Raw genomic sequence first — 26,861 nt, 5'->3', positions numbered from 1 at the left:
TGTGATTTTAGTTTGATCTTCTATATAAATGAAGACATTTCCTTCGCTTTACTGCTTCTCTTTCTACAAAATGAGAAGATACATTTTGCAGAACTATTATTTTAATGAGTTGTGTCTATATATCACTCAATGAGACATCTGCACAGCTGGATACACCTGAACCAGTTGTTAAGTGTCCCACCCATGAGGGATCAACACTAGATGTGTCGAAACAATTGTCGTGATTAATACAAATTTCTCATATATTCCATCTTCTGTCTTTCATTTACTATATATATATATATGATCATCATTATTTAACGTTTGTTTTCCATGCCGCCATGGGTTGGACAGTTTGACAGGAAGTAGCCAGCTGGGGAGCTGTCCAAACTCCAGTTGTCTGTTGTGTCATGGTTTCTATGGCTGGATGCCCTTCCTAACACCAATCACTTTACAGAGTATGCTGAACGCTTTCTATGTGCCACTGGCACGAGGGAATTTATGCAGCACTGGTACGAGTGCACCCTGCTACAACGTCACAACAGGTAATGGTTTGTTGACGTTTCCATAACTTAGTGGTTCAGCAAAAATTAATAGAACATATAGTAATAGGCTTTAAAAAATTTTAAAAGGCATGCTGAGGTTTGTTCTTTTGACTAAACACTTAAAAGTAGTGCTCCAGCATGGCCACTGTCCAGTGACTTATGTAAAAGAATTACAATGAAAATTTCAAATATAAAAACTATCAAAAGGAAAGAAATAAAAAAGTCACAAAAAAGTAATTTTTTTTTTAAAGTCAACTTACGCATAAATTCTACTGGTTTGCCAAGATTTCCTTTTGTTGCAGGATTCACTGTAACCCTACCAGCATCATACGCTTTGGCAGTGAAAGGACTGTTTTTTATTGGGCTACTTGCATAAGCAACTTGTATTTTGTGGTCCCCTATAAGTAAGAGAAATGATAAAAAGGTAAAAAGTCAAGAAACAGGAAAAAAGGCCCTGTTAAATTTGTCTATATAAATTGAATTAATAGAGAAGGGGACAGATTTAGTAAAGTGATGGATAAGAAGTATAGCTGTATTTAGTTAATGTCTAATTAATTTAGTTAATTGTCTAGACAATACCATATGTGCCAGACCCTTTGATAGCACTGTCTTACCTGTGCACAGGTAAATATCACTTGCAAGTGAATATCAAAACAAATATCAAATGTTAAAAATGAAAAAAAAAAAAACCCAAAACAAAAAAAGTGGGTTGATTTTTCAACTAAACCCTTGAAAATGGTGCCCCAGCATAGCCACAATCCAATGACTGAACCAAGTGAAAGATAAACGATAGAAAATATATCAGAAGAGAGTTGTGGGTTAAAGAAGGGTGGGAGACAGAAGAGCATCTGTGAAAATGATAAGGTTTAAGAAGGACATACCAACAACTACGGGAGTCCATTCCGCTTGATAAATGTGATCACCCTTGTTCTTCAGTTTCACTGGAAGTTCTTTCCCATCAGGAGCTGTAAAACAGAACAGGAAAATAAGAAATTCTCCAGAAACAACTATTCATATTATTTTAAACAATAACTTCATAGCAATAAAATGGTACAATTTTTATTATAATAATTATTATTATTATTATTATTATTATTTAAAGTGGTGAGCTGGCAGAATCATTAGCACACTGGGCAAAATGCTTAGCAGTATTTCGTCTGACACTATGTTCTGAGTTCGAATTCCACCGAGGTCAACTTTGCTTTTCATCCTTTTGGGGTCAATAAATTAAGTACCAGCAAAACACTGGGATGTAATTGACAGATCCCCTCCCACCAAAATGGCTGGTCTTGTGGCGAAATTTGAAACCATTATTACTTTTGTTATTATTATTGAGGATAATAATAATAATAATAATGTGGTGAGATGGTAAAATTGCAAATGCATCGGACAAAGTGTTCAGCAGAATTTTTCCGATTCTTTATGTTTTGAGTTCAAATTCCATGGAGTTCAACTATGCCTTTCATCATTTCGGTGTTGATAATGTTGAACACTGGGGTTGTTGTAATTACCTAGTTGCCTTCCACAAAATTTTAGGCCTTGTGTGATTATTATTATTATTATTCATCGTTTAATGTCTGCTTTCCATGCTGGCATGGGTTACACGGTTTGATTGAGGACTGGTGAACCAGAAGGCTGCACCAGGCTCCAATCTGATCTGGCAAAGTTTCTACAGCTAGATGCCCTTCCTAACGCCAACCACTCCGAGAGTGTAGTGGGTGCTTTTACGTGCCACCAGCATGAGGGCCAGTCAGGTGGTTCTGGCAACGACCATTCTCAAAAGGTGTCTTTTACATGCTACTTGCATGGGAGCCAGTCAGGTGGCACTGGCAATGACCATGTTCGAATGTTGTTTTTCACGTGCCACCAGCACATGTGCCAGTAAGGTGACACTGGCAACGATCACACTCAAATGGTGCTTTTTATATGCCACCGGCATGGGATCCAATCCACAGCCCTGGCAATGATCACACTTGGATGTGCATTGACCAGGTCAGTGATTTTGATTTTGATCATTATTAAGGAAGTGAGATGGCAGGTACAATTGTGGATTGGACAAAATGCTTAATGGCATTTCCTTGGCCTTTTCAAATTCCACCAAGAATCACCTTACCTTTCTTCCTTTCAGTGTTGATAAAATAAGTACCAACCAAGTCCTGGGGTCAATGTAATTGACTTGTCCCCTCCCCTCAAAATTGGTCTTGCACCAAAAATCAGGAAGAATTCTTCTTCTTATCCTTGCTTAACATGGCATCTTTGCTGAAGATTCTACCAAAATATTACAAAGGTATAGACAAATGGCCGAAGGAGATTGAAATAGAATGCCTGTTAGAGCCCCTACAGAAAGGTTGTCTCTTAGGGACAGCAAAGATTATCAGGGGGTTTCTAAGCACCATCCAACTAAAATGCAAATATATGGGAAATTACCACCTGTGTCATCTCTTGTGAAAGGTAGGAGAGTCCAGTTTGCTGGACATTGTTGTAGAGCTGAAAAAGAAGTAATCTCTACTCTTCTCCTCTGGAAGCCATCTACTCGCAACACCAGAGGGCGCACACTCTCCTACCCTGATGTAATCTCCAGGGATACAGGCATCCAGCAACAGGACCTCCGTAATGCTATGATGGACCGTGAAGTCTGGCGCAACATGGTAAATTCCATTGTCTCGACCACGGTCGAACAATGATGATGAAGCACTTGAAAGACTGCTGAAAACTTGTGGATACCTAAGGTTACAGGTAGTAACCCGCTACCCACATGAATCCTATTAGGAATAAGATCAAACCTGAGCCAAACCAAAATAATAAGAATAATTCTTTCTACTACTATAAATGTAGGGCTTGCAGTTTTTTGGTGGGAAGGGTCCAGTTGATTACAGTGACTCCAATGCTGAACTAATATTAATTTTATTGACCCTGAAAGAATGAGAAAGCAAAGTGAATCTTATTGGTATTTGAACTCAGAATGTAAACACAAACAATGTCACTGAGTGTTTTGTCTGGTGTGTTAACAATTCTGCCAGCTCACTGCCATAATATTAATAATAATAGCTATAATCTTTTCTACTAAGGGCACAAAGTCTCAAATTTGTGGGGTGGGTGCTAGTTGATTGTATTGACCCCAGTGTTTTACTGGTACTTAATTCATTGACCCTGAAAGGATGAAAGCAAAGTTGACCTCGGTGGAATAATAATAATAATAATAATAATAACTATAATGATGGCAATAACAATAAACAGATAATGGTAATTATAATTTAGGAGCAAAATCAATCTAATAACAAATTAAGAAAACAATAAGTTAAAGATATAAATAATAACAGTGAAAACAACATTGATAACAACAATATTAAAAATGGCAATAACAACAACAACATTACATACATACATATATATAATTAATTTGAAAGTAAATCAAAATTTATTAGATGTAATTAATCGTAATTAAAGGAGAGTGGTGGTGCATGGTAGTATTGATAGAGAGCTAAATAAAATAAGTCATTTTGATTTTAAGCTAATGTTACGAGACAGTCTGAGTTCAAATACAGCCAGTCTAACTTTGAATTTCATTTTTCCATGGCAGTGGGTTATGGTAGTAGGGTTTCAATAGAGTAACTACCGGTCAACTGTTAAGGGAAGATCTTCATTCATGTTTCTGACCGAGTGTCAGTTTTGGAAATCGATAAAACACCTACATTGGTAAACTAATTCTTAATATGTTCCCAGCAAATTTGATGGTAAATACACAAATTGCTATTTTATTTTGCCTTCAAAAGAACAGCTTCTTCTTTCAGACGATATCCAGAAGTGAAATCCAATAGTGATTAACATTCAAATCTGATGGAATATATTTAGAATGGTACCAATTATCTTTCACTGGTCATCAAAACTGGACTTCAAACTTAGCTTACAAAGAATTTCTCTCTCATCCATAATAAAACTGCTACTGTAAGGCCCTGTGATGCTTTGGCTTGTGTGCTTCAATAACCCTGAGAACTATGCCAGCAAAACACAAGCCCCATGTTGGAGAGATCAAAGGGTAGAAACCAAATTAATATGGATTATCTCTTTTACCCAGAGATAAAAATGGGTTTGTGTAGGGGTAATATCCTTTCCTAGAAAAAAGGCAAAGATACAGAAGCATCGATGACATTTCAAAACCAACAAGACCTGGGTAGGGGAGGCCATCCCTTGGGGAAACATGACAAGGGACAGTAAAATCAAAGAGGAATCTGTAAGGGCAGGGATCCAATTGGAGAAGGGCAAAAAGATGGCCCAGGGTTGAGAACAGTGGAGAGCAATCATCGATGGTCTATGCTCTGCTTGGAGTAAAGGGCCTTAAATAAATATAATAAAACTAAGTATAATTACAGTATTTGTTTACATTGTCTGTTGAGCAATATGTCTGTGATTAAGCAACAAAAATCAATAACTAATTAATAATTAGTGAAATAATTAATGGTTTCTGACCACACGACCAGACATCTTAATAGTGGTGGTGGTGATGGGGAATAGTTAATTAATTAAAGATCACTAATTGACTGGTATTTATTTTAAAAAGCACGTAAAAAGCACCCACAACACTCTTGGAGTGGTTGGTGTTAGGAAGGGCATTTAGCTGTGGAGCCTGGTGCAGCCGCTGGCTCTCCAACCCATGCCAGCATGGAAAAGGGACGTTAAACAATGATGATGAGCCTTCCAAAAGGATGAAAGACCAAGTTGAACTAGTCAGGATTTGAACTCTGTCATTATAAACCTATGTAACTAAATATCACAAACCATATTTCTTGGATGCTCTATCAATTCTACCAGTCCACCACTCACATACTGTAATAATTAATAGTTAACTATAATAATTAAAAAAAAGTTAATTATGAAATCGTAATGTTTATAATGATTGATTTTAAACTATGACATTTACAATTAAAATTTAAATGATTATATATTGAATAATATCATATTGCATTTAATAATATAATATTTTAGTTAAGACAAATTGTATATTTATAATAACTTTACTTGTTAAAATACATACATTGTGTTCATGTAAGTTGCATATATTACAATTAAGTTCATTGAAACAAATGTAATAAGTTTTAATACTGAAAACTGATATTAAAATATAATATACAAGATAAAATTATTTGAGACATCTCTCATTTGTGAGGTCTTCCTCATATTCTGGCATTAAAAAAGGCTTGGGAGTTATTTTTTTTCTCTCCCTGAGTAGACAAAACATGATACTGGAAGAAAATTTATCTGTTATTGCTGTGACTACAGTGCTAAGAAATACAGATGCAGGCTTTGGTGATGCAATAGTGTTGATGGTATATATATATATATATATATATATATTATATATATATATATATATATATACACACACACACACAATGAAAGATATATGTTATATAAAAGATGAATTACAGTGTCATAGGCACTCTTTTTGTTACAATTTTTCTTTTGATATATGGTAACACTAAATCAGTCCAGATTCAGCAGAATTATGAACTGAGGCTTTCCAAGCATGACCATACTACCTTACTTTTCTTTCATGTATCTTGCACTACACCCTATATTATCCGGTGTGACCCATCTGCGTTTTAACCCTTTCATCATCATATTTCTGTTGAAATACACACCCTTTGTCTCAATTTTCTCATTATTAAGCTGGTACTTGGAACAAATTACCATGAAATTTTAATGAAAGATTTCAATTTAGATCACTTGAAAATAAAAGGTTTGTATCATAGAACTGGGTCTGCCTCAGGCAAGTTGGTATGAAAAGGGTTAATTGCATATACTATGGAAAATAACTAAAAAAAAAAAAATAACAGTGTATGTGTGTAGTTTAATTACTAATATGACTCTACCATGATGTAACTCTTAGTTTCAACCTATGACTTTAGAGTAATATATTTTCTAAAACAAGTCAAATAAGTAAAGCTTAAGCTAATGATGGAGCCTTTAGGTGGTTGCCTGACCTTCAAGAAGGAACAGCTAAATATCCTGCAAATTACATTCTATCTCAAAACAAAAGAGAAAGGACACATTGGATAATATAGTTAAAGATAACAGTGGTGAGATGCCAGTTATTTGTGAACAAACTTCAGCAGGCCATGGGAGACAACATGCACCAAATATGTAATGTTTTGCAATATGCACTGAAATGAAATGGTATGTGCCATGCACTAAATATGCAATGTTGTACAGCATGCAAAGATGCAAAGTTATACAGCATGCACCAAATATGAAATGTTATGAAGCATGTACTAAAAACGAGAGGTTATACAACATGCCTCAGAGATGCAGTTATCAGCACACAAAGTTGCACTGTTATGCAGCATGTGCCAAATTTGCGTTATTATGCAGCACATGCCAAAGATGCAGTTATGCACCATGTACCAAAGATGCAGAGATGTAGTGTTATGTAAAATGCGTCAAAGATGTAATGTTATGCAGCACGTGCCAAAGGTGCACTATTATGCAGCATGCAACAAAAATGCGCTGTTATGAAATATGTGCCAAAGGTGCCATGTAATCGCAGCATGCACCAAAGATGCAATGTTATACAACCTGAAAAGATGCAGTATGCGTCAAAGGTGCAATGTTATGCAGTATGCGCCAAAGGTGCAATGTTGTGCAGTATGCGCCAAAGGTGCACTGTTATGTAGTATGTGCGAAAGGTGCAATATTTTGCAGTATGCGCTAAAGGTGCAATATTATGCAGTATGCGCTAAAGGTGCAATATTATGCAGTATGTGCCAAAGGCACAATATTATGCTGTATGCACCAAAGGCACAATATTATACTGTATGCACCAAATGTACAATGTTATGCAACATATGCCAAAGGTGCAATGTTATGCAACATGCACAAAATACAATGTTATGTAACATGAAAAGATGTAGTGTTGTGCAGCATGCACCAAATATGCAATATTATGCAGCATGCACCAAGTACATTGTTTGCAACAAGTATGAAATATGCTCTGCATCATGCACCAAAAATGTAGTCATGCAGGATACGAAGAGGCAATATTATGCAGCATGCACTAAAAATGCAAAATTATGCAGCATGTACTAAATATACAATATTTTGCTGCATGCAAAGATGCAATGCTATGCATCATTACCGAAGATGCAATATGTGATGTGCCAAATATATAATGTCTTTCATCATGCACCAATGATGCAATATTGTGCAACATGAACAAAACGTAATTTTTTGCAGCATACAAAAATGCAATGATATGCAGTATGCACCAAGGATGCAACACCATGCAGCATGCTCCAAGGATGCAAATTATGCAGTATGCACTAAAGATGTGATATTTTGTAACATGCAGAGATGCTATGTTATGCAGTATACACCAAAAATACAATTTTGGTTGTGCTGAAGATGCCTTATTATGCAATATGCACCAAAAATGTAATGTCATGTAGCATGATCTAAAGATGCAATTTTATGCAGTATGTAACCAAAATGCAATGTTATGCTCCCTGTACCAAAGAAGCAATGTTATGCAGCATCTGCTAAATTTTGACTGAGACATGCACCAAATTTTGACAATATTTCTATTTCAAATGTATGGACAGCATCAGTTTTGCTGATTCCAATGTGACCAAAAATTATGATATACCAATTTTGTGGTTCCAACTGCTAACCTCAACAACTTAGAGGTTGTGAGCATCTTGAACATGGTCAGGTCCTTCATTTACAGAGTCAGGAAATCTTCTGGTGGAGTTTATATAATTAGTTGATAAAACAAAGAAACATTCTCAATAGTTAAGTGATACCCCTAGTGGATCAATGAGGGCCATAGCTAAGCAGCTCAAGGTAGCAGAGCCTACCACCAGATGTATGGTATATGAGAACGTCAGTTACATAGCCATATCATGAGGAAAGGGCAGTTTGTATCTGGAAAGAGTTGAGAGAGCCATGGGGGCTATGTGGCCCTCAATCTCAAGTAACATTCTGACCCTTAATTTGAACCCTCTCAGCTGCAGCATCTGGGGCAGTGCCAGAGAATAGGTGGGAGTTTTACAGCTGGACGCCCTTTCTGTCACTAAACCTTATCTATTTTCAAGCAAATTAATATTATTCCATGACCAGACAGGTTTTCATGGAAGAGTAGAAACGGACGACAGTATTACATGTTTACAACTATCACATGCCAAATTTAGGAAAAACACACACACATATTTTTTAATAGGTTTATTCCAATTTCTGTCGACTCAAAAGACTTTGGTCAGTTTGGACTTATAGCAGAAAGGCATTGCCCAAGATGCCATGCAGTGGGATTGGACCCAAAACCAAAGCAAACTTCTTAACTACACAGCCATTTAATTTTAATTAATAATGGCATATCACCAAAGACTGGACCTTTAATGTATTTCTACCATATTTCTGGAAATGATATTAGAATTTCTTTAAATTTAGGTTTAGAAACAAAGTGTTTATATTTCATGCAAGAATATGGGAAGACGCATAGCAAGTGAGGAATGTCAAATGCAAATAAGGGATGTCACAATAATGAAATAGTATAACAATAGTATTATATATAAAAATACTAAAATAGTACAATGAAATACATGTATTTAAGTTGCAGACAATTCAATATAAAAGTCAATAACTACGAAAATGATGATGATGATAATAAAAAACCACACAAAAACAAAAATAATACTAACAGTAAATACCTGTGGTAGCTGAACAAAATACACACACACACTCGTATTTACTTGTATATTAATAACACTATTTTATGTCTGATTTTAATTGAAAAATCTGGGTGTGATTTATACACATGTAAATGCAATGCATACATACATTTAAGTCTAAGAATCTCTAATTCAGAAAACCAGGCAATAGAATTGGTATATTAATATTTATATGATACAGTATTAGACTTGTTTTAGCTGATTTTACTAACCAGTTTTGCTCAGCTGAAATGACTTTATAATACTGTATTGAATATATATATATATAAAATCAGATATAACTGTTTAATACAGAACATCAAAATAATTTTTTTTTAAATCATAAACAAGAAAATTTACTATAACAAAGCAGATGACACAATCTTAACTACATTGACAATAAAGCTATAAGCAAGCACAGTCCCACATGAAACAAACAAACATAAAAAAAAATCAATAATAATATCAATATAATATTAATATAGAAGCCATTAAGGACACATATAAAAAAGTGGTTTATTTGTTTAGAAAAATTGATGAAGAGGAAAATCTGTTTTTATAAAGATTTTCCTTTGGTTTTTGTATTTCATTTGTGTTATGTAATATGGATTAATAAATTTGATTTGTTATTGCGATATATATGTATGAATGTTATTTAGAACATGTGTAGCATGTGTGAGGATGTTTTGTTATGTGTTATGATGGTCGTCAATATTGACAAGCGTATCAGATGAAATAAATTCGCGCAAAGGTCTGTGGAAATGATGGTAAAGTTAATTTTTTCTGTAAAGTTACTTATAATTAAAATAAAGCATTTTTTTTTAGATATCATTCAACATTTCATGATGTTATATAAAATAAAATGACATATATATATTTGTAAAATAATATGTGACAATTATTCAGTTGCCATAATAAAACTCCAAGTTTCAGATGTTGGGGCAGAAACCTGCTCCGGCATCTTGTCAGTTATTAAGAATAATTGTCACATATTCACATATTATATTACAGATAAATTCCTCTATTTACATATCGAGGTCTCATTCATTCTTTTGTTGTCATACCATTACTATTAATACATATATAATTATGTGTATGTATGTATATCATCATCATTTAACATCCACTTTCCATGCTGTCATGAGTTAGATCTGCACCAGGTTCCTATCTGATTTGACAAGGTTTCTACAGCTTGATGCCTTTCCTAACACCAAACACTCCCAGAGTGTAATGGGTGATTTTTTATGTGCCACTGATCTGACACTGGCATCGGCCATGACTAAGCCTCACTTGGCTTGACAGGTCTACACAAGTATGGTATATCACCAAGGGTCTTGGTCATCTGTCACTGCCTCCATGAGGTCCAACGCTCGATCAGTGCATTTTACATGCCACTGGTATGGGTGCCAGTCAGATGGCATTGACATCAGCCATGACTATGATTTCACTTGGTTTGACAGGTCCTCATCACAGCATATTGCCAAAGGTCTCAGTCATTGTCATTGCCTCTGTGAGGCCTAACATTCGAAGATTGTGCTTCACCACCTCATCCCATGTCTTCTTGGGTCTACCTCTTCCACAGGTTTCCTCTACAGTTAGAGTGCAACACTTCTTTATACAACTGTCCTCATTCATATGCATCATATGACCATACCAGTGCAGTTGTCTCTCTTGCACACCACATCTGATGCTTCTTACATCGAACTTTTCGCTCAGGATGCTTACATTCTGTCATACATGCACCCTGACATTGCACATTCAGTGAAGCATACTAGCTTCATTTCTTACAAGCCTACACATGTCTTCAACAGTCACAGCCCATGTTTCACTGTCTTGTAGTATGGCTGTTCACACCTCTGTAATTATTTCTATCCAAGGCATCACCTTTACCTTTGTAGCAGTTGACTATGGTACAGCTACACATGTCATTGGGTATGGTTCCTTTGTGTATCACCTGGTTAACTATACGGGTTACTAAGCTATAGCCTATACCACCAGATATTTTAAGCATCTCAGTGGTGACTCTTGATGGGCCAGGGGATTTCCCTGTCTTCATATCCTTAATTGCTTTATCTACCAAGGTACTGTCAATTCAGATAGCTGGTCCCTCTGTTGGGTGGACATTCGGCAAACTCTCTTTCTCCCATTCATTCTCTTCAGTTAGCAATCTTGAATAGAGGCATCTCCAAGTCTCTTTCTTTGCAGCATCATTGAATACAAGTGAGCCATCATCCATGCGGACACATTTCTCTCCTATGACATCACAATTCTCTCTCACACACTGTCTTGAAACACAAAACACTTCAAGTCTTTGGTCCTCATGACACAGAACATTGGCAAATTTTTTCTTATCTGTTTCCCCTCTGGCTACGTAAACCTGTCTCCTAGCTTCCCTTCTGGCAATCTGATACTGTTCCCTGCTACCACCACACTTCCAGTCCTTCCAGGCCTGTTTCTTTTCCCTAATGGTCCTGTCAACTACATTGTTCCACCACCATGTCACCTTAGGTTGAGAGGGGACTTTGCACTAACCACAGATCTGGTCAGTAGCCCTCAACAGGTTGTCCTGTAGGAACCTCCAGTTGTCCTCCACATTATGTGATATTACATCCTTCTCTTTTTCATCAAAAGCCTCAAGTAATACGTCTCTAAATCTCTGTCCATTTAGAGAATCCTAAAGCTTCCAGACCCTTATTTTCCAGACTGGTCATCTTCTGGGCAGCCATTTAGCCCTGATCCTGATGTCGTTAACAACTAACCTATGTTGTGGAGTGCATTCTTCACCTGGGAAGGTTTAGGCATTTATAAGCAGCCATCTTTTTCATTTCCTGGTGAGAATGTAGTCAATCTAACTAATGTGCCCATTTGACTGGAAGGTGAACAGGTTACTGGCAGGTTTCCTGAAGTTAGTATTACAGATCATAAGATTATTTGCATCACAGAACTCCAGCAGCCTGGTCTCCACCTCATTGCAGGAACTAAATCTGTTTCCACCATGCATACCATGGATGTTCCCCAGATGTCCAACATGCCCACTGAAGTCACCAGCAACAAAGAGAAGGTCCCTATCATTTGTCGATGAGGTAGTCTGCAAGAGGGTGTCAATAAATCAGTCTTTCTGTTCATGAGGGAGCCCTGATCGAGGAGTATAGGCCGAGATAATGGCTGCTATTCCATGTTGCAGCACTAATCTAAGCTTAAGTATTCTATTACAAACTCTGACTACCTCGATTAGCTTATCAACCCATTTCTCAGCAAAGTGTATACCCATGCCCCCAACCCCATCATGGTTTCCTACCAAGAAAATCTTATATCTATGTTCTTTGTTTGTGAGGAACCTAGCAGAACCTCCTCTTGGGTGATTACAAATCTACATGCTTCTGTTCAAGCATCTCAACAATCTCACCAAACCTACCTTTCATGTGTGTGTGTGATCTAAGAATCTATAAGTTATGCAGTTATGCCATAAAGCATATTAATAAAGTGGGTGTGCAGTATTACAGATTTTTTTTTGATATCTGCCATCTCTGAAAAGCATGTGTATTAGATAATTCGCTCGTTATATAATATCCTGTGTGAAACTGATTGGTAAGATTGGTTTTAATGAATCTGTAATACTGTATAATTTGATTTACATCACTCTCTCTCTCTCACACACACACACACACACACACATGCAAACACATACAGTGACACACATCTCTCAGCTTCTCGAACCCACATCCTACTGCTACTGACTTGTTAGATCCACCCTTACACACACTCACACACAAACACCCCCACTCATAAGCTAAACATGCATGCATACACACATACTGCTATCTACACAGCAATCCCTAACATACAAACACACTCCTCACAACCATACACATGCACATTTCACACACAGAAGCCAAATTATGCACTCTCCTGTCCTTGAAAATTACATTTTCTATTTCCACCCCCAGCACAACTTCTGATCAGTTATTCTTTGACCATGTTAGGACACACTCATTTGTCCCTAGACTATCCACTCTTTCCTTCTTTTCCGCTTCTCTGGATTTACTTTCTCAATCCAACAAAAAGCTTTGCTTTAAATGTCATATTTTTACTTCCATTTTTTCTTCAAAACTTTCATTAGACATCATTCTAATACATTCACTATCTTCGTCCAACTGACTTTTCTAGCTTTTCCTGTTTTTCAATTTTCATTCTTGAATTTACACACACACACATATGAGAAGAAATAAGTTCAAAAAGAACAATTCAAACTTTTTGAAGGATCCAAAAAAAGAGAAAAATTAATTTCCAATAAAAAAATTCATCATATTCATAAAAATCAACCAGAGCAAGTATTAAGAATATGAAAATAACAATTGAAAAATTCGTTTTAACATATTTTCTCCATTTTTATACTTGTTTATGGTATCTTTATACCTATAATGAATTTTTTCAATTATATATATATATTTTCTTTTACTTGTTTCAGTCATTTGACTGTGGCCATGCTGGAGCACCACCTTTAGTCAAACAAACTGACCCCAGGACTTATTCTTTTGTAAGACTAGTACTTATTCTATCAGTCTCTTTTGTCAGACTACTAAATAACGGGGACATAAACACATCAACATCGGTTGTCTACCAAATCTACTCACAAGGCTTTGGTCAGCCTGAGGCTATAGTAGAAGACATTTGCCCAAGGTGCCACACAGTGGAACTGAACCCAGGACCATGTGGTTGGGAAACAAAATTCTTACCACACAGCCAAGGGATAAGTATATTTATTGATTTTAACAAGGAAATATTTTAACAAGGGAAACCTTGAAGTTTAGCTTGCTTCATCAAATTGATGAAGGCGAACAAGCTGAAACTTTGAAGTCACTATCAACTTTGTCCTCATGTATACATGTTGTTGCCCATGCCACCTGACTGGCTTCCTGTGCCGGTGGCACATAAAAAGCACCATCTGAACATGACCGATGCCAGTGCCACCTGACTGGTTCCCTTACTGGTGGCTAATAAAAATCACCCACTACACTCTTGGAGTGGTTGGCATTAGGAAGGGCATCCAGTCATAGAAACATTGCCAGATCAGATTGGAGCCTGGTGTGGCCTCCTGGCTTGCCCGTTCCCAGTCAAACTGTCCACCCCATGCCAGCCTGGAAAACAGACGTTAAACGATGATGATGATGACATACACAAACTCAAAGCAACAAGTCGCATATTTGGCATAGGAGACTATTTATCGAAAATACGATGAATACTATCTCCAACTTTGGAGCCACAACTATCAGCCTTATTAAATAAGTGATTAATCTTTAGATGAATTAACTGAGGGAGTCTTTTATTTACGATCATAGTGATTATTGACTGAAACTTGAATTTAGCCTGCAGAGAGTTACTATGAACAACATGGCTGGACACAACATCAACACAACCGAGGAACAGAATGGAAACAACAGCTCAACAGGTAAACAAATTCTTTCTAGCTGTAGTGATAGAAGAAACTGTTATCCTTTAAATATATATGAGGACGTCTAGATAGGCAGCTATATGCATGAGAATTCATACATAAAGCAAAACATACAAATTTGCATACATACATATATACATACATACATACAAAAATTCTCTCTTGTTACAGTTGAAATTCGAATGGTTAGAAACTGGCTCTTTCTCTATTGGCAAGAAATCTTGAAATAAAACTGAACAGTAACATACATAAATATATGAGTGTAGACATACATGAGGCTTGCTCATGATGCCATGACACCCCACATTTAGCAAATATGGATGGTCATGAATGGACGCACTTCCTCCCAAGTGAAAGGGGTACTGGAAGATTGTAAGAGGTGGGGGTGGGTGGATTGAGTGACATCAAAGAAATAGTCAGGGAGTAAAATGGTGGAAAATTCCAGTTTGGATGATGATGGGGTGGGGGTACACAGATGGTGGAAGTTGTGTTTCTTGGTGTGACCCTTGGGTTTCCATAAGCTACAGATTTTGGTTTCAGATGTAACTATATATTGTGGACTCTCCTGTCATAGATGAGGGTTCTGCTCCTAGAAATATTACACAGGAGAGAACTCTTGCATGCAATTTCAAAGTTCTAGTGTTTAGTTTGAAAGAAGAAAAAGAAGAGGAAGAAGGAAAAGAAGAAGAAGAAGAAACTAAAACAAGAAACCTGAAACATCACTTTTACTTGTTTCAGTCATAGGACCCTGGTCATGCTGGGGCACTACCTTGAAGGGCTTAGTTGAGCAAATTAGCCCCAGTACTTATTCCATCGGTCTCTTTTGCTAAAACCACCAAATTATGTAGATGTAAATAAACCAACACTGGTTGTCACTCAACGGAGGGAGGACAAACAAAGACATCACATTATGATAACAGTGTGGTTTGAAAACAGTAAAATTAATTCTAACAATATTCAAAAATATGAAAAGTAGGAATGTTTTTATATCGTTTTTGTCATTAAACAATATTATGACTAACAAGATATCAAAGAATTTGATAAAATTCAACTATTTTACAATGAAATTTCAATAAATTATCTTGTATTTCTCGGAACCATGTGAAACTATATCATATAAAATGCTGTTATAATGATTAAAAAGATATCAAACAATGTTATGCTTGTTAGATTTATATCAACCAATATTGCATTTGATGAAATTATATTGAACAATATGATGTTTGTTGAAATTATTTCAAGCAATGTGATGTTACACTTGGATAAATTTTGGCCAGCAGATATCAAACAGTGTTACATATTTGTTGAAAGTATACAAAAAATGTTGTGCCTGTCGAAATTATGTCACACAGTGTTATGTTTGTTGAAATTGTATAAGACAATATCATTATGCCTCTTAAAATGATAATTACACAAAGGAAACAATTGTATTGGAATAGCATCAAACAAAATTACAGTTGGTGAGATTTTATGAAAAAACATTATTACATGTTGAAACTGTATCATACAATTTTATGGTTGTTATTTAAGAGATTTGTTGTTATTTAGAGGTTTGTTAAAATTATATCAAAGTTATGTATTGAAATTATATAAAACAAATCATGTTATATATCAAAGCTATGATACACAATATTAAGTTTGTTTGAATTATAACAATTGTATTATTAACATTAACACACAAAATAAATTATATCTTACAGTTACTAAAAATATCAAACAATGTTATGAATACTGGATATTATAATCACACAGTATAATATGTTGAATGTTATATTAAACAGTATTTGGTGAAAGTTATATAAAATATTACATGTTAAATCTTTTGAAATAGCATGAAATAATGTAATGTTTAATGAACTAATATAAAACAAAATCAGATGAAACAGTCATATTTGACTGAGAAATATGAAAGAAGAAGGAGATATTTTGGTTCATGCAGGAAGAAAAGTAACAGATGGGGTGAAAGTAGTTTAGCTGGTAAGGTATTAGTCTGGCTATAAGGAATTGAAATAGTTTGATAGATAAGATAATTGGCTAGTATTAATTGGGGCAGGAGTTCATATCTATTCCAAGCAGTTTATTCTCTCTGGGGAAAGGTTCTATATTTTTACAATCAGGATTCATGAGGTTAGTGATTATTATTATTATTATTATTTTTATTATTTTTGGTTTTAGTGGCTCAAAATAGAAAAGAAGCAGATCTTGTCTTTCTTTCGATGCCAGTCTTTTGCAACTGATATATCCTTCTCCAAAATGGAATTAAGCTCACTGATACAATTTTACAATGTAGCATGTAACTACTGCTTACAGCAGAAAATTAAAACGTTCCCACAGTATCTACTCACATCTAGATGGACTGATTCAAAGCAATTTGATCGGAGATACAATCACTACCAGTGACAAGGTTTGAACCACAAAATCTTAGCTGGTTTTCAGCCTAATCTATTATTTTGAGCAGACATACTCTCCTCATAAGAATATACTAAAGCTCACCTGGGATAAACCAGGGTCCTATCCAAAGGGAGATTTATATCTCATCTTCTTAAATCTACAGAAATTAGAGACAAGCATTAGATCCATGGATCCTTGAAATTTGGAAATTCATATGATTTTTAACTAAGTTGTGTTTATGACAGGCCATGATAGAGCTACTTCATTTTTATAAGTTAACCAAAGGAGAAGGGAAAAAAATCCCCTGACTGTTACAGGCCTTTCCAGTTACACATGGTTCAGAGTAATACCAACTGGTACTTGGTGTATCATTAAACTCTCAACACCCCAGTTTACTTTCCTATTGCATCTACAACTGAGTAAAGTTTAACATTTTAAGCAGCAGAAACACTGTATAACAGTTGAGTGTTTTGCTAACAAGCAGTTCTGAGTCCAGTTTTTCCTGTGGATATAGCACAGCATGAGAATGAAATCTTCAGAGCTGTCCCAACAAACTAATATATTATTGGATTCATAATCGTGCTGTCATTCTAACATTCACCTTTGATTTATTGCTTTACATAAGTCACACATCTTCATTAATACTGAAACCTCATTACTTTACATCACTCTGTATTGAATTTTGAAGTAGTGGTTACCTGTATTACCTAACTCTTGGACATTAAAGGTTATCCTCACTTCATACCTTGATTATTATTATTATTATTATTGCTATTACATTTTGAGTTCAAGTTCTGCCAAGGTCGACTTAGCCTTTCATCTTTTTGGGGTTGATGAAATAAGCACCAGTTGAGTACTGGGGTCAATGTAATCGATTTAATCCCTTCCCCCAAATTTCAGGCCTTGTGTCTACAGTAGAAAGGATTATTATTATTATTAATCTTTATTTTACTATTAGATGGAACTGGAGATGTTGGGCTCAACACGTCACCCAACTAAATGCTTTATCAGTTAACCCTTTTGTTAAAATACTTCTTTGTCCTGGGTATGGCCTTTAAGCCACATCCACTTGAGGGGCCTTGGTACAAGAGATCCAGGGTTTTGAGGAGTGTAGAACCACTTCTGAGCCACTATTTTTCCCAGATCAACTCTGACCCAAAGCAGTAGCACCTGTTAAGGTCCCAGATTTGGGTTAACTAGAATGTGAACCACAGGGAGTGAAGGACCACTAGTTCTTCCTTATAAGAAAAGATAAATTTGAATTAGAAAAACCTGAAGCAGAGTTGGTTTCTACTTGCTTCAATCTCTGTTGTGCTGCTGGTCTTATAGCTGACTGCACAGAAAAGAGGGTTCAGTGCTGTGTAACACTTTACTCACTCAAATTTCCACCCAGGAACTTCTTAGACTTTTGGAACAGACTTACTGAATTTAAGATGTGGTTTTACACTTGGTCATGAGTTGATTTGTATCACTATATTTCTGATGAAATATACAAATTTTTGCTTCAATTAATTTTGAAAATAATGAAGAATTTAGTAAAATAACTGTCATTATTTATTAACCCATTGCCTGCCACGAACCCCATTTAGAGATCTGCTAAAAACAGTCTCACTGCTGGTTGTTTGTTGTATTTAAAGTAAATTGCTTATGCACATTACATTTGCAGAGGTGTGTTTAATAATATTTAGGAGTTAAAATTTCTCCTTATTAACTTTGGCTAATTCTAGAGGACATTTTATGTCATAAATTGCAATTTTCGAACTACAAAAATATTAACTGTTTTGAAAACATTTTTTGGCATTTCCCATCTATATCATTCATTGATATTTCATACACATTCGCATTTGATACTATAGTTTCCAAAAAACTTTAATGTTTTTATATTGCAATTGAATAGAAAAGGATAAATATGCTTTTTTTCAGCAATCCCTGTTTGGGACTTTTCAAAACATTTATCATAATTTCCAAAATAATTCACATATGAAGAAAATTTTAATATTATATATTATTTTAACTCCTAATACACTTGGCAAAGCCAAAAATTATGAATAAAAAAATTTGGCAGTTAATGGGTTAAAAACTGATGTTTAGAACATAAATTAACGTGAAATTTTGGCAGAGGGTTTTACTTTAGATTGCTTTAATACAGGGAAGTTGCTATTATAGAACCAGGAGTAATCTGAGATGGATTGGTATTGAAAGGTTTACAGGTGTTTCAGGACAATTATATTAACACTACCTGACTTCTTTCTTACTAAGATCAGTTGCTCCCAAGACAAAGATATGATTACTATACCTAATGTTTGTTTTATTATTAAAATGGTAGGCACCACAGTACGAAGCAGTGGTAAATAGCTAACAAGGAAACTGTAGACCTGGTTGGTTGAAGCTTGTGTTTAGTGTGTGAGCCACATTAATATTCTTGGAAATATGTTATTTTTGTGTTATGTCCATGATTAAATTTATGATTTATTTTTTAGTAAGAAATCATTATTATAATTAATAATTATAGAATGAGAGAGAGAGCAAGAGAAACAATGATTATAGGTAATATATGGATCTATTACATATAATATGTAATATACTCCACCATATATATATAAAGAGAGAGAGAGAGATGAGAGAGAACAAGAGAGGGGAAAGGGAATTGGTGAAGGGGTTACTTTTCAAAGATGGTTTACAGATAAGAAAATACAAGCCTCTTTATTGATCGCCGCTAATGACATGCAATTTTTGCGCTTTGCTTTGCTTGAATTCATGCTGCACACAACATGCACAGTATACCAGCACTGTTTGAAAGATGTGCAAAACATCTGCATTACACCCATATCATGCACAAATAAAAAAAATAAAACAAAATATAGAAAAAAACACACACAGAAAATAAATAAAATTAAATGGAAAAAATTGAGATTTTTGTAATAAATAAGCAAAAAAAAACCCACAAATTAATCAAATCTGTATGATTTATGTATCTTTATTGTTTCCTAATTCTAAATTCAGATTTCTAACCCTACCAAAATTTAGCAAGACATGATTATCTCCCATTTATTAACTTGCCACTAGGGTCCACAGGGTTATTTATATTCATTGCAAATGTCATTTACAAAATTATTAATTTAAAAAGACAAAAAAATATTGCTGTGTTACAAAATGTTATTCTCAACTGATAATGTAAATTCTAAGTCTTAAAGAATCTATTGAATTTTATTATTATTATTATTATTTCATGAAGTGAGTCTGCTGCTTGACTCTTTTCTTCATTGTATGATTGGGTCTCTATCATTTGGAAATTGCACTGTATTTTCAGGCATAAGTCAATGTAGTATATAGCATAGACATATAAACATTCAAACTGTCTTTCTCAACTCTGTTGTATTTCATATGGAATTTTTGGTTTCCCAAAGTTGTTTTGGTGCATAAGTCAACCTGTGTATTTTGGCATGAACACCAGAAAATACAGTATTGCAAAATAGATTCATTCATGGAATCAATCAATGCTTTATTGATCACACATACATGTAATAAACAGCATGAATTATGAGCTACTGATGGAGTTTCATGTGGTTGCCTGAGCAGCTTGAAATAGCAACCAAGTCTCCATTATATCATATTACTATCTGTGAAAGGAAGGACAAACTGGATAATCTAGTCCTAAATATACTATGTGTGAAAAATAAAATATGGATTGGTCATGGCTTGACTGTCTTTAACATAAATCTGCTTAATCAAGGCTGACATAAATTAAAATATGTGTATTCTATGCAACTTCTTTATTCCTTAATTTTAAATTCAAACTCATGATCCCACAAAATATTATGAAGAAATGATTATCTCCCTTGTATTAATTGTCCTATAGATGACACCACATGTTTTAAAATATGATTGATTTAACTAAATAAAAAAATGATACCTTTCACCCCAAAAGACAGCACTGTATTTTAGCAACTATGGCATGCTGTGAATTAAAGTAATACCTGTTATCTCAATGGTAAGGTCAGATAAAGAAGCCCCTTTGGCATCGACAGTGAAGACAGCAGACTGTTGACAGCAGACCATGCCTAGTCCTTCTCCGCTGGCTGAAATATCAGCTGTGTCCAAGTAATCAATGATATAAGGGCTACCTGAAATGAAAGAAAAAAGAAATTAAAAAAATTCATTTTGGATTCCATTATATTTAGTGGCTATATGGTTATATTTAAGCAACGAATCCACAGATGGTTAATGGGTTGCATGTGATGATGAAGAAGAGGGCAATAACTCCTGAAATGTGCATATACACCCATTAACTATCTTTCTATCTTTATCTTCAATTGCATTGTTTACATTAGATGTATTTGGATGCAAAACATTATATCCAATTAGTGCTAGCTCTAATTTCTATAAATAGCCTTAAAAAGTGTATGTACGTATATTACAAAGACAATGAATGGGATCTGGTTTTTATTTATGGAATAACAAAAAAAAAAACCAATGATAATTCATTTACCAAATTTACTTATTCTTCTTGAGAGTTATTCACCCAGAATTAAATAGGGAAAAATCTCAAATACATATTCTTACAGGGAATTAAAATGTTTATTTTATATAGCCATACATCATTTACATACAATCTTTCTCTCTCTATATATATATATGTATATGTATATATATATTAGATATAATGCAATGGTTAAAATGCCTTTGGTCATAGGTTTTGTTGATGTGTACTGGCCTAGGGTCTAAACAAAAATAACAACAAAACAAACTAGCAATAATAATAACAGCAATATTTCACTGACCAGGAATGCGATCAGAATTGAACTTGAGATGTACTTGATGCCTTGTAGCCTGCTGTGCAAGGATGGTCACTTCATATCGATTTGGAGTCAAATAGTTCATGTGGTAAGGGACTGGTTTCCCTCCGGCAAATACATCCGCCTGTAAATTACCCTCCCCAGCAGACGTAGTGTCCACTGGAAACAATAACAAAAGATATAAACAAATAAAACAAAATAAAACAAAACTGTTACATTATACATTGTAAAGAATGTTGATGAGTATATCATCATCATCATCATCATCATTTGGCGTCTGTTTTTCCATGCTAGCATGGGTTGGACACACTTCCTGCAGAAACAGCAATTTTAACATGAATGAATGATGGTAAATTAAAGCGAGAACAATTGACATGACATGTCTGTTATCAAACGCTCATTGAAACCTTTTCAGATGTTGAATGCCATCCCCTCTTTCCATGATCCTGCCCTCATCCCTTTCCACTTCCTCAGAGTTAGTGAAGGCATGTAGCCTAGTGGGTAGGTTGTTGTACCCACAATCGCAAGAGCATCAGTTCGATTTCTGGACCAGGCTGTGCATTGTGCTCTTGAGAAAAACACTTCATTTCACATTGGCCCAGTCCACTGAGCTGTAAATAACTAAACCTGTAATGGACTGGTGTCCCATTTGAAAGGTGGTTTGTGATCTCGGTCACTTATATGCCTTGGAAAATGGTATCCTAAATCCAAGGAGGTTGAGGCTTGTAGGAGAGGTAGGCATGATATTGTACAAATATATATTTGCCAATGAAATTCCAACAGTTGAATCTTTACATTTTATATATATTTGTTTTTTTTACTATTTTACAATATTACATATGTCAAAACCAGTACTTTCATGCTTTTTGCAATCTTCAGGTTTATACAGTAGCAGTATTAACTGACAGTTATGATTCACAATTGTTAGCTGTCATAGAAACACACACATACACTTTTCACTTCAAAAACATCCCATCCATGATGTTAATATTTAAAACAATGCTGGTGTCATACAAAGCACCTGTATTGGTGCCATATAAAAAGCACCTGTATACTCTAGTCTGTGAAGTGGCTGGCATTAAGAAGAGCATCCAGCATAGAAACCATGCCAAAATAGACAATGGAGTCTGGTGCTGCTCTCTGGCTTGCTAACTCCTGTCAAACCATCCTATCCATGCCAGCATGGAAAACGGACCTTGAATGATGATGATTGGATTAATTAATAGAATAATAACAATGCTGAAGAATTATAATACAAACCTGTGAATTTACAGGGCACACCAACAATTCCTTGAGGAATTTCAGAGACTTTTACAAGACTTGCATCATAGCACTTCACTTGGAATGGACTGTTTTTGATAGGGTTGCCACCGAATGTGACACTGATTTCATGTACTCCTGTGGGTTTGGTAAATTAGAAGAAAAAAGTTAAAAACATCTGTAAATTAATTATAGTCTCAAATAAGGTTTAATAAATGTATCTTAATTTTCTTATTTCATGTTGTGTGTGTATGTGTAGATTTGTGTGAGTGTGCGCTCGTGTGTGTTTGTGTGCACATGTGTATGTGTGTGTATATGTGTGTGAGTGTGTATGAGAGTGAGTGCACGTGTGAATGTGTGTGTCCTTCCCTTTTGGAGAAACATCTCTTGTGATAATTGTTCTACAACAAATTACAGATACACCTTTGTCCCTTTCACTATGAGAAATGTGAATCAGTGATTGGATCATTAGAAACCTGTGTTTAATGAGGCTATTGGTCACAATTACAATATAAAAAAAATGTAAATGAAGAGTTGTTACCAAAATACATTAAGTGACATTTGCTTCTATGCTGAAATCAAACCCCCAGCTTATTCTATGTTTTAAGCCTACTAGGATTCTGGTTATGTTATATATATATATATATGAATATAGAGTGGCATTCTGCTCAGGGAGAGTATTGGTCTGCCCATGATGGTGAGTGGGGTGGCATTATTTGAAAACTACAAAAATGCAAGTTAACGCATTTTGACCAGCAACATATAACATCTGATAATCTGGCTGATACAGTAATTTTCATATATATATATATAATATATATTATATATATATACATTTATATACACACACACACATTATTTATATATATATATATATATATATGATAAAAATGGTAAAACAACAAAAGAATGAAAGAGACCTTGATATTATGTAAATAGAGAAATTTATTTGTAAATGTAATATGTGACAATTATTTGGTAACCATGATAAACCTCTGAGTTTCGGATGCTGAGGTGGAAATCCATGTCGCCATCTCTTCAGTTATCCGGCCATCGGAAACATACTATGAAAAAGAAAAAGATTTCCACCTCGGTATCCGAAATTCGGAGTTTTATCATGGCTACAAATAATTGTCACATTTTACCATTTACAGATTATATATATATATTATATATATATATATATATAGTATGTATGTCTATGTATATATGTGTGTATATATATGGACATATAGATAATGTGTATATATTAATATGTATATATATATATGTATAGATATATGTATATAATATGTGTATTAATATTTGTAATATATATATGTATATATAATATGTATATATATATATGTGTATGATATATGTGTATATATATATGTGTAGTATATATGTGTATATATATAATGTGTATATTATATGTGTATATATATTGGTATATATATATATGTTATATATATATGGGATATATAGGTATGTAGATATCGTATATTTAGAACTATATAGATATAGTTTATATATAATATGTATATATATAGATATTATATTATATATATGTTATATATATGGTATATATATATATTATATATATATTTATATATATATATAGTAATAAGATATATATTAATATATTATATATGTATATATATATATAATGTATATATATATATATGTATAGTATATTATGTAAAGATATGTCTATATATATATGTATATATATATATATGTATCTATATATATCTGTATATATAGATTATATTAAGTGTAATATATGTATATATATATATGTATAGTATATGTTGTATATGTATATATATATGTAATAGTATATCTGTATATATATATATGTATTATATATATATAGATATATGTATATATAATATGTATATATATATGTTAGATATATGTATATATATATATATATATATGTATAGATATATATATATTATATGTATATATATTTATATATAATGTATATATATATAGTATGTATATATATATATATATATGTATATAGTGTATATATATATTTATATAGTATATATAGATAGATAGTATGTATATTATGTATAGAATATATATATATAGGTATATATGTATATATATATTAGATATATATATATAAATGTATATATGATATATATAGATATGTATATATATATTGATATCTATAATATATATAGATGTATATATAGATATATATATCTATGTAGAGAAAGGAGAGAGATGTAGATATATTAATAATAGATATGTATAGATATATGTAGATATGTATATCATAGAGATATATAGTAGATATATGTAGATATATGTATATATATAGAGAGATATGAGAGAGATGTATAGATATGTATATATGTATAATTATATATATATATATATATATATATGTATATATGTATATATTATATATATATATATGTTAATATAGATATATATATATAGGTATATATGTATATTATATATTATAGATATATAAGTATAGTATATATATAGATGTATATATATTTATATATATATATAGAGATAGGTAGATATAATAGATATAGATAGGGTATAGGGTATATGGATATAGATATATAATGTATATATATGTATATATATATATATATAGATTATGGAGGTATAATAGGTATAATATATTCTATATATTAGAGAGAGATATATGGATATATAGATATATATGTATATATATGTATATATGTAGATATATGTATATAGGTATAGATATGTAGAGATCTAGATATATAATAGATATATAGAGTATATAGAGATCTAGATAGATATTAGAGATATATATATATAAGATATATAGTACTATATATATAGTATAGTAGAGAGATATATAGATTTATAGATATGTATATAGTAGTATATATATAGGTATGTGTATATATATATATATATTTGATATATATATATATATAGAGAGATCTTGTTATATATATCGATATATAATGTTATAATATATATAGATATATAATATATATATAATATATAGATATATATGTATATATATATATAGAGATAGAGGGGATGATATATATATATATATGGGTATATATGTAGAATATATATATATGTATATATATATATATATCGTTATAGATGTATATATATATATATTTATATAGAGAGTAGATTATATAGGTATATATATATAGATAGATATATATTATAGGTATATATATATATGTAGATATAATATATATATTATATATATATATTATATATAGATATGATATATTATGTATGTCTATATAGGTATATATATATATATATATTATATATAGGGGGGGGAGGGCATGAGGGATATAGAATATTATAGATGTATTATATATATATAGTATATATATATATATATATATAAGATATATTAGATATATATATATATATATTATATAGATATATATATATATAATATATATGATAATATATAGATATATATATATAATATAGGTATATATACATATATGGTATATATATATATATATAGATTTAGTATGATATATATAATATAATATATATATATATATAGATGTAATAATATATATATATATATAGATATGTATATGTATAATATATATATGTAATATATATGTAATTTATATATATGTATAGAATATATATATATATATAATATATGTAATATATGTATATAATATATATATATAGGTATATATTATATATATAGATATATATATTATATATATTATTATATATATATAATATGTATATATATGTA

The 26,861-nt window shown here is 32.9% G+C and overlaps 1 protein-coding gene and 1 long non-coding RNA gene across 2 annotated transcripts in view; both read right to left on the bottom strand.

The window, feature by feature from the left end:
• Positions 1–26,861, bottom strand: part of LOC115222151 (filamin-C) — a 290,692-nt gene that overhangs the window by 108,323 nt on the left and 155,508 nt on the right. The window contains exons 22-26 of the mRNA XM_036511485.1: positions 23,123–23,260; positions 21,848–22,021; positions 21,044–21,190; positions 1,406–1,489; positions 785–922 (exon numbers count right to left, since the gene is read on the bottom strand). Coding sequence (XP_036367378.1) covers positions 785–922; positions 1,406–1,489; positions 21,044–21,190; positions 21,848–22,021; positions 23,123–23,260 — 681 coding nt within the window. The remainder of the gene's footprint in view (positions 1–784; positions 923–1,405; positions 1,490–21,043; positions 21,191–21,847; positions 22,022–23,122; positions 23,261–26,861) is intronic.
• Positions 10,935–16,186, bottom strand: LOC118767223. Its single transcript, XR_005003129.1, has 3 exons — positions 16,174–16,186; positions 13,210–13,212; positions 10,935–11,077 (listed from the first exon to the last, which is right to left on the bottom strand). It is a non-coding gene; the product is annotated as an uncharacterized LOC118767223 (long non-coding RNA).

Source organism: Octopus sinensis, linkage group LG19 (assembly GCF_006345805.1).
Source record: "Octopus sinensis linkage group LG19, ASM634580v1, whole genome shotgun sequence".
Lineage (NCBI taxonomy): Eukaryota > Metazoa > Mollusca > Cephalopoda > Octopoda > Octopodidae > Octopus > Octopus sinensis.
The sequence above is the reverse complement of the archived record's forward strand: the minus strand, read 5'-3'. Positions and strand labels throughout refer to the sequence as shown.